General features: G+C 50.7%; 2 protein-coding genes and 1 long non-coding RNA gene across 17 annotated transcripts in view; 1 reads left to right on the top strand and 2 right to left on the bottom strand.

Moving 5' to 3' along the window:
- Window positions 1-7,893, top strand: part of LOC128749111 (uncharacterized) — a 21,369-nt gene extending 13,476 nt beyond the window's left edge. For 6 of the 7 annotated variants that reach the window (XR_008412893.1, XR_008412892.1, XR_008412894.1 and 3 more), the window contains 7 exons: window positions 3,104-3,175; window positions 4,054-4,188; window positions 4,255-4,506; window positions 4,574-4,702; window positions 6,293-6,388; window positions 6,506-6,633; window positions 7,700-7,893. This is a non-coding gene — a long non-coding RNA (uncharacterized LOC128749111). Of the gene's footprint in view, window positions 1-3,103; window positions 3,176-4,053; window positions 4,189-4,251; window positions 4,507-4,573; window positions 4,703-6,292; window positions 6,389-6,505; window positions 6,634-7,699 lie in introns of all 7 variants that reach the window. The other variant, XR_008412896.1, reaches the window with a different exon arrangement.
- cbln4 (cerebellin 4 precursor) lies at window positions 2,074-5,750 on the bottom strand. Its single transcript, XM_053848355.1, has 3 exons — window positions 5,192-5,750; window positions 3,750-3,866; window positions 2,074-3,295 (listed from the first exon to the last, which is right to left on the bottom strand). The coding sequence occupies exons 1-3, from the start codon at window positions 5,489-5,491 to the stop codon at window positions 3,098-3,100; spliced, it is 615 nt and encodes a 204-aa protein (XP_053704330.1). The 5' UTR covers window positions 5,492-5,750; the 3' UTR covers window positions 2,074-3,097.
- The window catches only part of LOC128749102 (uncharacterized), a 27,585-nt gene continuing 16,054 nt past the window's right edge, over window positions 6,362-17,892 (bottom strand). For all 9 annotated transcript variants that reach the window (XM_053848341.1, XM_053848342.1, XM_053848347.1 and 6 more), the window contains 8 exons: window positions 16,680-16,766; window positions 14,240-14,392; window positions 12,307-12,436; window positions 12,177-12,209; window positions 10,187-10,284; window positions 10,030-10,113; window positions 7,697-7,794; window positions 6,362-6,599 (listed from right to left, as the gene is read on the bottom strand). In XM_053848341.1, coding sequence (XP_053704316.1) covers window positions 6,596-6,599; window positions 7,697-7,794; window positions 10,030-10,113; window positions 10,187-10,284; window positions 12,177-12,209; window positions 12,307-12,436; window positions 14,240-14,392; window positions 16,680-16,766 — 687 coding nt within the window. In that variant the 3' untranslated portion in view covers window positions 6,362-6,595. The remainder of the gene's footprint in view (window positions 6,600-7,696; window positions 7,795-10,029; window positions 10,114-10,186; window positions 10,285-12,176; window positions 12,210-12,306; window positions 12,437-14,239; window positions 14,393-16,679; window positions 16,767-17,892) is intronic.

Here is a 17,892-nt window from a genome sequence, read left to right as displayed (position 1 = left end):
ATAGCTCTTACTTTTCCGACTAATTTCCGTCGCTCATGTGGTGAAGAGCTGCATGAAACTGGGCAAAGAGACGCAGGTTGGTCAGGCCTGTCATAAAGGTTCCATTCACCTGAATACATGCTGTACATTTAGGCAACAAGGAATCTGAATCCTCCTGTCTTTATCCACTCGCTGGCCTGATAAATTGCCACAACATTCCGTGACTCTCGTGAGTCTTGGGTCTTTCTGTGCCAGGCTCAGCCATCATAACACATCAACCTTCACTTCTCATTCTGTCTGCGTTCTACCGGCGCTACACAGGTCCACTGTGCTAAATGAGCCCAGAGAAATCTCATCATATGGAGCGTCTGCTTGTTACCCCGGGCGACTCCCCTGACCCCGCCCTGCTCTTGAGCCTCGCCAAATGAGCTTTTCATTTACCACTCACAAATCAGAGCCAGCCTTGTTGCAGCCGCCGCGGAGCTGCGCTGCATGCAAAGTGGAAACACAAGTCAGTGACGACTCCATCGATTTGCATACAAACGTTTATCAGCAGAGTTCTCGGAGCATGTTCCTCTTGATTTCTTTGGAAGCTACACATGTTATTATTTCATGATGCGGCCTTTCATCTGGCTCATGTATAATGCAGAAGCTTAAAAGCGCCAGTTTAGCTGAGCAGAGTCGAGCGACGGCAATATCAAGTGCAATTAAAAGAAGAGAAAAGCTTGTGACAGCTGAGGATGGACAGAATAAACACTGGAACATCAGCTGAAATATGACGGATTCACACACACCGAACCTGCAAGGAGAAGTTTGGATTTGTTTCTCGTGTAACTTTGCTTTTATCGCTGAGATTGAAGTAAAGTTTCACATTGTGTTAACCCCACGATGTTGGAAGTGCTTCAACTTGTTGTGCTTCAGTGAACTTTGGTCCACTGAGTGGCGGCGCTGAGCTCTGTCCTTCATGAGATATTCAGACTAGACTTGTTTCCATCTGCTTGAGCTGGGCACCGGGGCCATTTCGATGCAACACTAACTTCTGTGCACCAAACGGCTGTGTCTAAAAGGTCCGGCTGGGAGGCTGGTGTTTGTCTGAACTTGATCCCTCCCCCCCCCCGTGTGGACGCCGGGCTGCGAGGAGCCACACTTGGGATGGTGGTGGGCTTTTTCTCCCGCCTGTTTGCAGAAATCTGCTGTTGTGTTTTTGCATTAACGCTGAGTAATAATTCAGTTCAGGGGTTGTGTGTGTCCCAGTGGATCCAATCAAAGCGAGCGGCGCGCTGCATATCTCAAGCTAAGTGCTGGAAACAATCTGCAGCGGAGCGCTACGCTGATTAGAGACAATATATTCAATCTCACCCCAATATTGTCTCAGGAAATGCCAGAATAAAGGTCAGAATGAAGTCAGAGTCTTCAACTCTGGGGAGGGTCCCCGACTCGCTCCTGCAGGGCTTCAGAATCAGAATGTGAAGTTCTGTCTCCGACCTGCCGCCTGCTCTTTAATGAAACCCGTGTTAAGTCGGGCGCTTCTCCACAAATGACTTCCCGGCAGGATCTGCCTTATCTTGTAAACAGGCGACGTGACGGAAACAAATCAAGCAGCAGTGGCAGATAATCTCCACAAAATGATTCCAGGATCAGATTCATTCATGGAGGGTGTTGAACACGACAAGATAGAGCAGGCCAGACTTGTTTACTCTGCTGCTGGCGCTGTGTGTGTCTTTGTGTCTGACACTGTGGACGTGAGCTCTCAGGATCCTGCTGAGCTGCTCTCCCTTGGGTTTTTTTGGGGTGAGTAATGTTTGTCACCCAGTTTCTCTGAGGACTTTTTACCCATTTATTGTGAACTTGGAAATGTCTGGAGCTGCCTCCCTCCTCCTGGTCTTCTGACGCAAGTCAACAGGTGGACCTCTGCTTTGATGAACATTGTGCTTTCAGAACACTGGCTGTTAAGAAGAAAACTGACTGGTGTAGAGCAGAACTCTGGAGTCCCTCGTGTGTTGGAGCTTCTCTGAGTTCAGCAGTGCTGTGGAGTCTGCCGCTGCCTGACCATGTTCTAGTGACGTCATAGAGAGGCCGACTCGGACTGGCCAAGTAGATCCATCTTTATTTATAGTCGATGGTCTTACACTGTCAACCGCCATCTTCCTTTGACACACTGTAGCTTTTATTTACACTCTGGAGCACAAACACACAGCAGAGAAGGACGGTGAGCGAGCGCGGCTGTTGTAATGCAGTCTGAAACCCTCCTGTGTTCATGAGTCCAATCGTTTCCCTCCCCCGGCTCTGGCAACACGGCTCGCCACGCTGCTGCTGCTGCTCAGGTGAGGGAAGAGCCTCTCCACACCCCAGCTCCTGCTCGTGAGAGTGTCATGAGTGAGTGCGTTGATGCTGAAAATGATTGCCAGACAACTTAGATGAACAAAAGCAAAAGTGAGAATAAAAAAGGAACAACAACTTTGGATCACCAAGGGTCAAAAAAAAGCTGACAAGTTAACAAACAAGGAACTGACAGGGTCAACATAGTGATTTTAAAAAGCAACTTGACGTCTGAGTCAAAAGGCTGAAACACAGTCTTAAATTTGACTTGAAGAATGAAATCATTTGAAGTTAAAGCCTCTCAGAAAGAGGATTCAATAATGATTGTTGGAAAGGAACCCTTCAGTATGAGGTGGAGGTTAGATTCCAGCCTGATGCTGCGTCCAGTTCTTCAGTCTTGACCTTCACTGGGTCCTGGTCAGAATAAAATCTCGTTGTGAGTCCAGAGGTGAGAAGCGGCTCAGGAAACTAGGACTTGAAGAAACAACATTGGGACATGATCTGGTGGTTTGATGTGAAGAGGGTGTTCCTCTGTCGGAGTGGAGCTTAGGGTGTCCAGCATCTGGTCGCCTCAGTTTCACAGTCACAAACAAGAACGTTGATGAGACGAGAACACGAGCCAGTCATGAGTCTCCGCTGAGGTTCCTCTCCCGCTGTGAAGCTGTGGCAGCAACAGGAAACCTCCTTCTCCTCTTCCTCCTCCCTTCTTGTCTTCCTCCCGTTGGCTTTGGTCCGATGCAGCAGTGATGCTTTAGGTTATATTTTTGACGACACAGAAAAGTCACAATCGTTTGCCTGTTTACAGCGGGAACACCAGGAAGCCGGAGAACGTGGAGTACTGCCATCCGCCCACCAGGTTGCCCTTCTCCAGTTTCAGGTAGACCTTGTCCTCTTTGTCCAGGTACAGCAGGACCCCGTTGGTCGCGGCTTCGCGGGTCACGTCTTTGTCTCCCGCGAAGGCCGAGATGACGGGTTTTCCATTCAGCATCAGGTTCACCTGAAACACAGCAGCGCCACCTTCCGTCAGCGACTGAGCTCAGACGCTCGAGGTGTGACCCTGGCCACACCTGAGTCTTCAGCAACATGTCTCCGGCTCTAGGGTCCAGGAGTTTGTGCCCCCTCTCCTGCACCTGAAGCTCGCACAGCGCTCCTGTTGCCGCCCAGTCACAACAGGCAGTGAGGGTGGATGCTAGTCAACTCACGGCTCACCAGTAGAACTAATGTGAAAAAGCCAGTGTGATTGAAGTTCCCAAGCGAGTGGCCCTCGTGGCTCCTACAGTTCTCAGTTGTGATTGGTCACTTTTCTAATGCCCAGGATTTGAGGAGCGCAGGACTGATGAACAGAAACTGACTGTACTGTCAGCCGCCAGACCGGATGAACCTCTGCATCTCCACTTGAGCGACGTGTTCGGCCCGCAGGGGGCGACCAGGTGCGCTGCAGGTGGCCTTACCTGAATGGTCTGGCTCTGGTAAACTTTGATGACGTGGAAGTTGAAACTGTAGATCCCCTTCCTCGGAGACAGAAACACGGACTCGAAGGTGAAGTAGTTCCCAATGTTGACCAGAATCTGCCGGAGAGGAGACAAGAGTTTACTCTGCAGCACCAGCCTCATGTGTGTCACTGGCCTTTCCTTCCTGAAACGCGTGCGTGCGTGTGGAGACGAGCGTTCCTGCTGAGGGAGGAGGAGGAGCTTCAGACTCCAGGTAGTTTTGGACCAAGTGTGGACCTGCTGTTGTGTTTCTGGTTTCAACCAGGTGGAGTCGGCCGATCCAGGGTGAGAGGAACCCTGGAGTGAGGAAGAGTTGGGTCTGCTGCGCACGGTCACGTCCAAGCTCGTGTCCTGGAACTGAGCCCGACGCCTGGGCTGGAGTGAATCCCCGGGTGTCACTGTGAGTCTCCTTCACAGCTCTGTGCTTTTAAATCCTGCTCAGTCTTATCATAACACCATCCAGCAGCTCATTAGCCAAGGAGCACATGAGCGGAACCGAAGCCTTCTCGTCTGTCCTCCATCACCACGCCGTGCTGTGACGGTCAAACAAACCTTGTGCTCCAGAATGGAGGTCACAGACCCGCCTCCGTGACGGGACTGGGTCACCTCTCCAGCGGTGGAAGGTTCAGCCGTGCTCTGTCCAGCGGTCTGAGGAGTCCAGAGAGCTGCTGCTGCTGCTGCTGCTGCTGCTGCCGCCGAGCTTCAGTGGAGCCATCAGGTTTGGTCCCTCTGTCCACCGTGTGTTTGCATCGGGGTTATAATAATTCACTGCTCCGTCTGAACAGGCACAACCAAGGGGGCGTGGCCTGTCAGAGGCAACACATCTGCGCTGCTCATGTTTACAGTGCGAGTCACCTGTTGGAGCAACATGTTGCCCCACTAGATGGCGCCAGCGCGGCCAGCGTGAAGTTCGTGTGAGTACAGAGTCATATTTAACAGCATACGCGGTATGGTAACAAGCTCATGACCATAATGTGTGACGTTCAGTGAGGAGCTCTGTCATCTGTCAGAGACTCGCTGCTTAGCCTCGACTGCCGTGGCAGATCTGAGTAGAGCTGTAGCGCTCCCTGATGGTGATCGGGAGGCTCATACTCACCCTTTCATTGAGCCTTGCACGTGGTGCCGTCCACCTGGCGGCGCCCTGTTGCACAGCAACCTTGTCAGGCGCCAGCCGCAGCGAGGAGGAACCTCCGGGAGCCTCGGTGCCCGGGGCTCCACGGGGTTCCTGTCCGGCCCTGTGTGTGCTTCAGCTGCGGGTCCAAGTGGTGCGGAATGGGACTAGTCAACTCGAGTTTTAGTCGCCGTCAGGTCACATTAGCGACTTGTTACCGTGTTCGGGCGCGATTCAGGTGTGGGTGCGCGTGCACGGGGCGACAAGTGAGGCTGGAGTGTGGGTTGCGTACCTGGTCAAAGTAGATGATCCGCGTCTTGTTGCTCATCTCGGACGGCTCGTGGTTGTTGCTCCTGACCGCCGAGAACGCCACCTTGGAATTGGCGGCGCGCACGGAGATGCCGAGCGGCGAGGACGAAGCTTTCCAGTCGCTAGTCGGGTTGGAGTCACACACCACCAGACACTTCCCCTCCAGCACGATGGGCTCCGTGTCGTTCTGAGCCGCCACCAGCCCGGAGAGTCCGGTCCAGACCAGAACCATGCTGACCGCCGCCGCTGCGCTAAACCTCGTCTGAGTCCACGAGCGCGCCATGACGTCCGAGCCGAACACGTCTTGTTGCCCGTCACTCTTTACCGCTCATGCTCTGGGCGCAGCTCTGCTGTGATCCGGACCGCTCGAGGTTCCGTCCATCACCTCCGCGCTCTCGCAGGTTCTGACTGTCTGGCTGACGCGGCGAGGGCGCGCGCACACTTTACGCACGAACACGAGTGGAAGTGAAGACTCGTGCGTAATGGTGCACAGACCACGCGTAACCAGCGGACTGCGTCACTTTGGACTCCGAACAGCGGAGTGTGAGACAACGCTTGAGTATCGGCGCGCCACCAGAGTCCTGCGTCACGTGTCAAACACGCGGCCTGGGGGCCAAATGTCGCCCAGTGTCACGGATGGATGTGGTCCCTGACGACTGCTCCTTGTTGGCTCAAACTGAAGTGGCCCTCACTCCTCTGAAGCCACTGCATCCAGATGCAGGTGAGACAACAAGGCTGAGTCCGCAGAGGTGACTGAAGCTTCAGTCTGAGGGCCCATCAGAGAAAACTCACACTGGTGATAGCTGCAAGGGCTCTTGCTGCATGGCAAACATCACCTCCCTGCCCAGTGTCATCTGCAGGACCTGTGCTGCACAGGACTCTCTTGCACTTTATCTCCTCTTCAAGGTGTGATTGAGTTCTGCCCTGCCCTCTGGTGGACACGAGTGTGTCACGCGTATTGATAAACACAATGTTGAGTTTGTAGCCTAAGGCAAAGATCAAAGTTTGTGGGGGGGAATCAGGACTTGTCAGCAGGATCAGGTTTCTGTGCTGTTGTAAAGGGAATCCTTCTGTTCCCCTGCAGGTTTCTGTGGAGAGCTGCAGGGAGGATTCGCTGCCGATGACATCATTCACACTCAGACACATCATACTCCAGCGACACTCAGGGTGTGAGACAGAGGTGAGTCATTTATTCAGAGTTCTCTGAAGGTGTTTTCAGTCACTTGGTGAACTAAGAGTTTGATGTGTGTCTCTCTGCTGATCCTGGAGCACATGAACTTTGCTGTCCTCATTTCAGGAGCCGTTCATCAGACTCTGCAGATCCCAGGTGGTGGGGGCAGCAGCTGCAGCAAAGAGGTCCAGACTTTCACTCTCCACTGAAGACTCCTCAGCTGTGGAAACAGACCAGAGTCACCATCTACTCATGTGAGGAAAGATGAGGTCGCATAGAGGCATCCGGTCACCTCTGTATAAGTGGACGCATTCGGTTGCCTCTATATACGCGTGACGCGCTCGCGTATGTTGCGTTCGGGCGTGTTTTGGACGCGTTCGGTCGCCTCTATATACGCGTGACGCGCTCGCGTATGTTGCGTTCGGGCGTGTTTTGGACGCGTTCGGTCGCCTATATATAGGCGTGACGCGTACGGACGCGTTCGGTCGCCTCTATATACGCGTGACGCGCTCGCGTATGTTGCGTTCGGGCGTGTTTTGGACGCGTTCGGTCGGCTCTATATACGCGCTCGCGTATGTTGCGTTCGGGCGTGTTTTGGACGCGTTCGGTCGCCTCTATATAGGCGTGACGCGTACGGACGCGTTCGGTCGCCTCTATATACGCGTGACGCGCTCGCGTATGTTGCGTTCGGGCGTGTTTTGGATGCGTTCGGTCGCCTCTATATACGCGTGACGCGCTCGCGTATGTTGCGTTCGGGCGTGTTTTGGACGCGTTCGGTCGCCTATATATAGGCGTGACGCGTACGGACGCCTCTATATACGCGTGACGCGCTCGCGTATGTTGCGTTCGGGCGTGTTTTGGACGCGTTCGGTCGCCTCTATATAGGCGTGACGCGTACGGACGCGTTCGGTCGCCTCTATATACGCGTGACGCGCTCGCGTATGTTGCGTTCGGGCGTGTTTTGGACGCGTTCGGTCGCCTCTATATACGCGTGACGCGCTCGCGTATGTTGCGTTCGGGCGTGTTTTGGACGCGTTCGGTCGCCTCTATATAGGCGTGACGCGTACGGACGCCTCTATATACGCGTGACGCGCTCGCGTATGTTGCGTTCAGGCGTGTTTTGGACGCGTTCGGTCGCCTCTATATACGCGTGACGTGCTCGCGTATGTTGCGTTCGGTCACCTCTATATAGGCGTGACGTGTACGGGGGCGTTCTGTTGCCTCTACATATGCGTGACACACTCTGACACCTCTGTGCGTGTGAGGCGTCTTTGTGCAACGCCTTGGTGGACTGTAAAAACACTCTTTTCTTCTCACCAGACATGTCCTTGCACTCTTCTGAAGTCCTGGATAAAGTCACAGACGCACATGAAGAGGCCCTGCGACTCCTGCTCAGTGCTCTCTCCAAACTTGAGCTGTGAGATAAGACATGGAGTCAGAATTTGATCTTTACTGTCAATACAACTGCAGCGTCACCACTTGCTGGTTGGCTCTTCACTCCTGCACAAATAAAAGAGGTTGAAAACAATGGAGCAGATGTTGATTCTTGACGTGAGGGAAGCTAAAACATGGTCAGAACAAACAAGTCCTGTTATACGTACAGTCTACAGTCAAGTATGCAGCAGGTTGAATCCAAGCCATTGGAAGTATTTTTAACTTCAAGAGTCAGAGTACCACCTCCATCAGAACTGTAGTGCTGGGCTTCTGTCATTTGTCCATTCCTGCGACCCGGGTGCCACAAGACTTGGGCCGAGCCGTTGCTTCTGACCACAGCAGAAGACAACATGGATGTCCCAGGCAGGTCTGCAGCGCTCTGACCTAATGACTCCCCACTCTCCTCCTGCATGTCCAAGTCCAGCAGCTGAATTAATACCAATCTGCAGGGGTGGCAGGTCACCATCACAACGCTGCGACTCTGGTGTCAAACTTGACAAAGGTCGCGGCGGATAAATGCGCTAATCAGCCGAGCGGATGCTGTTGACGGTGCAGATTAACACCTGGACTTTCAGCGCAGAGCGTGGCAGGATCGGTCTCACGTGGACTCCCATGATGGGGAAGGTCTGTGTTTGAGCTGTGAACTGTAACAAACCATGTCCATCCCAAAAGTGCGGTTGCTGCTTCACAGAAGGAAAACAATCCCTGATCCAAGACACAGAGTTGGCAAACACCCTCAGCTCTCCCTCCAACACCGAGGACACCAGCTCGACCGGCTGGTCTTCGACAGCCACAGCTTGCTGTCTCTCTGAGACTCACACGTGACTGTGACTGGGCGGCCATGATGGAATACTCAGGAGCACTTGCAATATCAGACGCAGCCATGCAGATGAGGCCCCAGTCATTTCCTCCTTCCACGTCTGGTGATTGAGAATTATGAGTGACATCTCCGTCATCAGAGGAGAATTTGACCCGTTTCAGATCAAACATTTGTGACATGGAAATGCAGCCAGAATTGTGGACTTCTGTCTTGCCTGTTGTCCCAGGGCCACAGCACAGTTGTCACCTCACTCGTCCAGAACACCCAACTCTCTTCTTCTTCTTCTTCTAGTCCATGGTTTTGGAGCAGTTATGAAGGCCTCAGCAGAGGAGATGATGGGCTCTCATTACAGCAGCTCTGGTCCAGAAGTGGGGGGGGGGGGGAACAGGAGCAGCACAATCTAATGGAGAGTTCTCAGTGATCCGATGGCCGTGCTAAATTTCCCGATGATGATGGATCGTCTCCATGCTGAAGGGAAAAGGTGAGAAAACGGCCGCTACTTTGCCGCCCATCGATTTTGGTGGCGGGTCCCATAAAAGAGACGTAGCACCTGTTAAGTTGTCAGAAGTAAGCTGGCGCTCCATAAAGCTGGAATAACAAGGTTAGCCAGCCGGAGAAGCTTCTTCTTGGCAGACAATGTGATAAAGGAACACAGAGGCAGGGCGCGGCCATAAATCTGCCCCCGTGTGAGCCACGGCTGGATCCTCAGAAGATGAATCCTCAGCAAAATAGACAGACGTGTTATGGATGGGCCGGGTGGAACCCAGGGGCCCGTCCAGCCCCGCCACTCTGCTGTGACCCCACACTCTGCATGTCCCTGCACCTCATTACCGAGTGAGCAGCGGCATGAATTAGGGCGAGGAGCCAAGCAGAAAGAAGGAAAGTTGCTGAAATATGTCCAACTCTGCAGGAGGCAGGGTTCATGTCTCAAGTCCCAAACCAGGACAACAAGGGCTGGTGAAGGAAATGAAACCAAGTCATGAGAACTAAACCGTCAGAAAGGCAGACAGAAAAAGACAACTCTCCTTCCTGGGACTGAACCAGAGTTGGTCACATGACCTGAGGTCTGACTGAAAGTGAATCAAGCCTGGCCTACAGAACGCCACCAAAATCACACGCCTTCTGAGTTCACACGTTTCTAAACAACCCTGTCACACGATCTCTGCCGCAGCAGGATTGGTTCATGCGGAGCGTTGCTGACCCACATCCGCGCTCGGCCTGTGACCCAGACACCAACCTCCAGCACCTGCTCCACCAGGCAGCTGACTCCACACACCTCACCTCGCGGAGATGAACGGACACCCTGATGACAATGAGGGTGAACATCCCCCACATGAACGAGACGTGACCTCCAGGAAGCCTCGACAGGTGCAAGCAGAACAAGGCAGAAGCTTACCAGAACGCCGGAGTAGAGTTTCTTCATCTCCTCGCACGTCTTGGTCAGCGCCGTCAGGTCCATGTCGTATTTATCGATGGCCACCTGTAGGGACAGACGGAGCTCCAGGTCAGAGGCAGGACGTTCTTCCTCAGGTGAATGTTGTGGAGTCATGTACCTTCAGCTCCTTCAGGAAGTTGGTGTGAGCAGCTCCGGCGTTCCACTTCCTCGCCGTCTTCTTGTACTGGTGAACTTTCTGCAGTTCGTTCTTCAGGACTGAGAGAAAGACACACACACACACAGACAGCTTACTAGCATCCATCACACTCGGCCACTGGAGCACAGAGTGGCGTTAAATCAGAGTGTCTCGCCGCAGCGCAGTTAAACGCTCCATTTGTGCTTAAAGTAAATGTTTCCACGTTGTCATCAAGACTGTAATTGGACTTGGAGGCACTTTATTTTTGATCGCCCCCCCCCACACACTTCCACACTCACTCCAAGGTCATGTGATCCTCCGAGTCCTTCATGCTCGCAGGGGTTTGCACATTGTCTCCACATTGTTATTCCACAGTAATGTTGGCTCCATGGTTCATTTTTTCATGTACACATCATGCTCTGCTGAGTCGAGCAGCAAGGAGACAAACACTTGAGCCTTGATCCATGTTTTAGAGGCCTGTTTCGCCTTGCAGATCAACGAGAGACTCAGATGAGTCTGAGCCACAGGAGGAGCTGGTTTGGACGCTTTAGTCCTCATCCTTCTGAGCCTGGTCGACAGATCTTCGACAGAGAGAGAGCAGCCCTTTGGCTCAGCTCGATGCTGCACTGAGCAGGGTTTAAAGCGGTGACGCAGTCATACACTGCTCAGAATACTCCACACACACATTCCAGTGACACAGGCAGATCCTTCCCGGCGAGAGCGACGCCATCGTCGCCGTGGTGCATTTGAATTGGCTCACCAGGGAGAAGCTGGTAATTACCTCTCATGCTCAAACCCACAGATCACATCTCTGATCAACCTTGGAACAAAAAAATGTTTCAGTCTTCCTCCCCCCCCCACCAGCTCCCTCGCTGCCCCTCCCTCCTCCTCCAGCCGGCGTGTTTACTTGTAATTCCGGGCCCTGCTATCCCCTCTGGTCTTCGCTGGTGGAGTTAATTATGTTTATTTTCTTAAGAAGAGAGGCTATGAAATATGGAGCCGACTGCATAAGTAATGAATTGTTCTAGAGCCTCTGTGATGCATCGGATCGTGACCTCTTCCTGGTTAATGTGCAGGGTAATGGCGTCTCTTCCCACTTCTGAATTCAACTGAATTAAAAACCCCTGGTGTTTTTTAGGTCTGATGCCAGAGAAAGCGACACCTCTGTTAGGAGAGAAGCCCAAACAGCAACTGCGACATGGTGACGCCGGTTCCTCAGAAACATACTGCTAAGTGGCACAACACCAGCCGCCGTCTCATCCCACTGCAAATGAAGTCAACCGAGGATTTAAAACTCCAGATTGTTCCATTTGTATTCAAGTTATTAGCCAGAATCAAACCAGTGATAAATCATGTGCTGTGATTTCTCAGTCCCTCTCCTCCATCTGTCCGTCTCTCTCCAGAGAAGTTGAGCAGAAAAGTTTCCTACCAAACACTGATGTTGAAAGCTGTTTCTTATTCCGGTCTGTCAGTCCAGTCTGTCCACCCAGCAGGACGGCCATGTTGATGGATTCACCTTTCCGATGTGAAACCATACGCAGCAGTGAGCTGAAGGCTACAGGACCCTGACACACGCGACGTGTGGCCCACATGTGACTAGGTCACTTGTCCTGTGAAGTTTCTCCAAAGAAGTCAAAGATGTTCAGATGGAAAGTACCAGGATCGTTCTCAACCCACCAGTTAGTCAGCTACCAAGTCAGTTTTCCTCGTCTCCCTCTGGTGAAACTGATTTCAGATTGATTTCATTTGGATGTTTTTACGGAGTAGGCGTGTTTACTCCATAAAAGGTAACTCATTCAGTGTTTTTGTCGTGCTGTTTGGAGATTAGATTTGTGGTTGGAGTGATGAAAGCCCAGAATGTCAGTCCTTCCATCCGTCCATGACGTATCAACGTAACTACGTCGACTGGCGCCAGTCCTTCCACAGACTTCAGCACTTTGACACGCGCCATAGTAAAATGTGTCAGACTCACCGTCCACTTCTGCGGTCAGGCCTTTGATGGACGCTGTCCAAAAGAGAAAGAGAGACGGACGTGAAGGTTTTCCACTCAACCAAAAGCACAGATTTTCTCTAGTTTAAATCAAATCTTGATTAGCAAATACCTCCTGGGACAGTTTCAAATTCTGCCAACTCCTGAGTAAACGAGGCCAGGCCCGGTTCATGCAACATGATCTGCTCCACAAGGGCATGGAGCAAGGTGAACTTCTTCTCCCTGCCGCGGAGCTGCGAGAGCTGCAGTGTTAAAACACGACAACATTTTAGTGATGAAGGCAGCCAACATGTAATCCAGTCAGGCGGCTCACGCTCTGGCAGCACAAAGGCGCGTAAACACGCCGACTCTCGCTGAAGGCCGCACAGAAGAATAGCATGTTGATGAGGGGAATGTTTGCAGCAACATGTCACATGCACACTCTTATTGTCAACAAATCCTCCCCTTGGATTTTTACTTCCCACATGAGGCTGGATGGAGGTGATAAAACTCCTACGTTACTCCGGTGACTACAAACCTGAGGAACTGTAGCTGGAAGGGAACGAAACAAACATGTCTCCACAACAACTGTGTGTTTGCCGCTGGTATTGTGAGTGAGAAAACAAGCCCAGATTGAATCGCCTTTTAATTCTGCCAAAAAGACTGATGAACTGCTTCCAGTGCTCGGAACGTGGAGCACTCCTGCACCAGCAGATCTCTCACCATGTTGCCTTTGAGTCCTTCAACATCAAGACCCTTGAGAAGGTCCACCACCTTGGTCACCTTGGGAGTATTTCACCATCAAGTCTTAATAGATCCCTCATTGTACATCATCTCCACAGGGTTGATCACCAACAGTTAGCTGTTATGAGCTCCTCTGCCTTGCTCTCGGTTAGCAATGCTTCTTCAGCCTGACAGCTCACTGACTGTAACCCTCACAGCTTTCGGGCCACAGCTGGAAAGTTGGGTCTCACGACTCAGCGAGGGAAATAGAAAAAGAAAAACCTCCAGCAAGTCTTCAATGTCTTCAACTCTGTTCCCAGAGGATCATCAAGGGACATCTTTATTTGCTACTGGGTTCAGCTATCGTCGTGACAGTGAAGCGATTGTAAGTCAAGGAGCTCAAACCTTAGAGTCAACAAAAGCAGAGGTGGCTTGCACATCTGTTTCAGGAAGTGCTCTTCACCTTTCCGACATAATTGCCTTCCGTCTGAAGCTGAACAAGCGAAAGCCTTAACTCCACCAAACCAATAGCTTTCTGCTTGAGCAGCTGTCCGCCGCACCCTTCCTTCCACACTCCTTCTTGATATCCACTATTCCTCTCCGATGTAATTTGAGTCCCTTTTCCGCGTCCTAGTGCCTCCGCTGGGAAGCTTTAAGGGCCGGTGTTGCTGGCACAAACATAAAATGTCCTGTGCTCTCCTTAATGAAGCCGAGCCCCGTTGTTCCCTCGGAGGTGTGGTCCCATTAAGACGAGTCAAGTGTTGCTGCTTCAGACAGACGCTCATCAAATTAATGACTTGGAGGGAAAAACGCGGAGGTTATCTTAGACCTCTCCTCTTTATTTTTAACTCCCAGCATCAATACTTGGAGACGGGCTCCTCGGAGGACGGTGCGGGAACTCAGATTGGTAAACAACCTGACTTGCACAAGGATGAGTGTCTATCACCGCGTTAGGGGGCTTCAGAGTGGAATCTCAAAGTGTTGAGTCATTACAGTTTCATTAAAACACTTCATGTCTTCTTAATTTAGAGATCTCCGCTGCTGTGATGGGCAGACGTCGACAGTCTGAACTTCACTAAAGATGCCAACAGCAGACCAAGCGTGTGAGAAACTCATTTGTGTTTGGAGGTGCAGCCCTGACTGAACGGCTCAGTCTGCTCCTGGAGTGCAGGCAGGGATCACTGTGGCTTTACTGACTCACTCCACTTTCACGACCACTGACCTGATGAATTCATGAACACACCTGCTGAAATGTCAACACTAAGAGAGCAGCCATGAAGGTGAAACTAGTGTATATGTATGAGAAGGCCGACTCAAAGGTGCTCTGGCAGTGCGGCACGTACTTTGGTCAAGGAGGTGAGACGGAATCCCCTGGCCTTTCCCTTGCCGGCGTTTTCGTTGAGGTAATTGCCGATGGCGAGCAGGTACTCCAGCACGGCGACGAACGCCCCGCTGTTGAGCAGCTGCGAGCACATTCTGATCTTCTGGTTCATCAGCTGCGAAGACAAACACGCAGGGATTAGCTTTAAAGAATCGCAATCGGGGTGAAGGTTGTTTGGAGTTTTCCGTCTCAGAGAGGAGTCGACTTGTAGACGAAAATAACTCCTCAGTGTTTTACATGATAAAACACGGACCCTCTGAGAAGCACCTCGCTTGACCTCAATGTTGGAATAATCAAGGCCTTGTTGTCGAGCTGGATCATTATTTGGGATGCAACCATGCCTAGTCAGGGAATCCCAGGAGGATAACGCAGCATCTCCCCGTCCAACGGAAAAACACATCCTGCTGAATATGGATCATGATTGAGGGAATTTATTCAATTTGGAAGAGGCAGCAGTGGACGAATGGCGGAGCTCCAAATAAGGCCAGAGAGCCACAGAACTGTCGTCTGCACCATTAATTCTTATAAACCTCAGTGTTGTGTTTGGTGTGTACAACACCGGTTTGTGCCGAACCGCTGGCCATCACTTCAGTCCCTCCAAACACAGCCTCAGCAGAGCGACTTGTAGCTGAGGCATGTGAGATGGAGACGTGTCAGAATACGAATGCAACTGTTCGAGAACAAATACAGATCCACACATGCATAAAAAAAGTATTCATTACACTATTATATGAACAGGAATACAAGATATTTTATTCAATAAAGATGTCTAAACAGATGCTAAAATCAATTAAGCACACATTTATATATAAATAATTATGCATTGAAAACAAAGTTAATGATTTATGAAATAAATGTTTTAATGGAGAAATTAAACAATACATATAAATAAATTAATAACACAGCACTACATTCTTTAATAAATTGATTATATCACGCATTTGTGTGTGTCTACTCACACACCAACAGACACAATCAGCAACCCAAACACACAAGAACAATGTAGTCTCCTCCATGACAGACCATTTCATACTCAATCAGGTGAAAATTACTCACTACACATGAATTCCTTTTGTATTAAATACTCAGTTATTAAAGAAATAAGTCAGGTAAATTGGTCTGTCAATTATGCCACTTAGTCACGACTACATCTGCAAGCCAAGACTTCAAATGCACTTGCACTTTTGTGTGTGTATTTTTGTCTCTTCAGTGACCAAAGCTCTCAGAAACTTTCATGATGTTTCAACATGACAGATGTGAACCCACAACCCTCCCTGGCCGGCGCTCCTTCAGCCACTAGTGGCCATGAAGAGTGAGTCAATAAAGGGTTTGCACTGGACACCATTTGAATCCACCCCTGTGACCCACGAATCATCTCCGACATGAATCTACATTAGGCCGCGCCCTCGAACTCCAGAGGCAGAAGAGGGGCTGCAAATTGAATCTTAATGAAATTGCTCATGGTTCTTGTCGAGTCATCGCACTCGCAGACAATCTGTTTGTGCGCGACAGAGAGAAATTACAGTCGCGGCCCAGCGATTACAGTGCCATCACTCTTTCCCACCGTTTCTCTAACGTCTCGGGCAGACGCAGGCCGCCGCTGACGCGGGGAGAAGCTGGAGGGATTTACATGAAAATATATAGGTATAAAGACTGAGGAAAGTGTGAGCGCTGGCAGGTCGACTCATGTGACTGCAATATCTTCACACCCTGAAGCCCCCAAAGACAATAAACAATAATCCTCCAGAAGAACAGAGTGACTAATGATGTTCCCAGAGTCTCTCTTATAGCATCAGCCCGTGTGTAAGGTGGCTGCTCGGTGTGTAGGCTTGTGTGTAGGGGCTTGTTGTGAAGAACCCAGTTGGTAGTGTGCGCAGAAGTGAGGGTTTGAATCGAAGCTGGAAGGTGAGTGAAGTTTGAAATTTGGTGCCGGATGGATGTAGGGTTGTGCATGTTCATGTGAGCCAGGTTTGAGATGTGTCAGCAGGCTGGAAGTTTGGGGTGCAACTCCAGCAGGGGAGAATACCTTTTTTATGTCCTGTATTCAAAAAGCTTCAAAAGCACATTTTATTTCTCCATCTGTTTTCAATCGTGAGTGTTTTGTCACAGCTTTTATGACTGTGATTGAATCCATAAATCAGGCGGCCACCACACACACTGCTGCTGCTTCTCAATGAGGAATATGAAATCTCTCCTGGTTACACACCACTTATAAAAATATTGCAGCTGATTTGATAAAATGCATCAAATTAAAAGAAGTGTCTCTAAGTGCCTCTGTCTCTTCGGCACCACTTTGAATTTGAAAGTCAGAACAGTGCGGGGAAAAAAGCTTTCAGCTTGATTGGCGGTTCTGAGACGTCTTCCACCATGGTGACAGAAACAACAGGACAATGGAGACTCACCGGCTGCAGGTCTCTCATGCCCACTGGAAGCTCTCTGAGGGTCAGCAGCAGGTCCAGCTGTGTGCTCAGGTAGGGGATGTGGCACATCTGCAACACAACAGTCAAAGACATGCATGAAAAACAAGACGTGCACAGAGGAAGAAGTGCACCCAGAACAGAGCCTTGGGGACGGAGACACCAGAATCTTTGACAAGGTAGAAGAGTCAAGTAACAGACTCTGAGGTCAAAACACCAAGACCCGCTTTGCTGGTGTCATAAGCACAGGATGTGCCAGTGTGTCACCCCGACATTCACTCCCCCGCCTCACATGCTCTGACACATTTCCGACAGGTGACCTGATCACACCGACTTGCTGCCAAGATGACAGGAATACAGGTCCACCTTTGCCGTAGCAACAACGGGAGCAACATGCCAATCCCCAAAATTGAAATCCAAAAACAACCAATGAACCTCAAGATAAGAAGCTCACTGATACGAACAGATGTACAAGACAGAAATGCTTTCCATTTGAGCGCAGAGCCAGCTGCTTCTCCATTGCTGCCTGCGGTGGTGTGTCAGTGCCATGCTGGGTCGTGGGTGAGGTGTGGCTGCACCGATTGTGAGGTCATGTGTTTAGAGCAGGCCCAGGCCCCCTGGCAGCCCTTTGGCGACATTTATATGGCCCTAAGGAAGTCAGCATTATCTGGAGTTATCAGGAATTTCACTCCCTTTACGTCAAATTTGAACTGACACATCATGTGACTGAGTGTGTAGACGTGTTGTCGAGACTGTGTTGGGTAGATGAATGGACACAACCTGCACATCAACAGTACACGGCAACATAACAGGACATGTTGACCGCCCAGTAGAGCTGGAGTTAGTCCATGATTGAAAAAGAAACATACATTTCATCACGTTAATTTTTATCAACTTTCATGACTGGTATAATTCAGTCTTCCTTCACCTGGATTTGAACTTTGCCAGGAAAACTTAGTAACTCAGCCGCAGCGCTGATGAGTATCTTATCGTGGACCGTGGACCGAGTCTCACTATTAAGAAGGGATTTCTTTGCTGTGCAGGTGGAGGGGACTGATTAAAGTCACTCGCAGAGACAAGTCACACGAGGATGAAAGCCGAGTTGAATTAAGATTCATTTAAAAAGCAGCGGCTGGTGAAGGCTGAACAGTGGGATCTGATTCGTCTCCAGGAAAAGGTCAATGCAGCGAGCTAAGAT

This window comes from Synchiropus splendidus, chromosome 18 (genome assembly GCF_027744825.2).
Source record: "Synchiropus splendidus isolate RoL2022-P1 chromosome 18, RoL_Sspl_1.0, whole genome shotgun sequence".
Classification (NCBI taxonomy): domain Eukaryota; kingdom Metazoa; phylum Chordata; class Actinopteri; order Syngnathiformes; family Callionymidae; genus Synchiropus; species Synchiropus splendidus.
The sequence above is the reverse complement of the archived record's forward strand: the minus strand, read 5'-3'. Positions and strand labels throughout refer to the sequence as shown.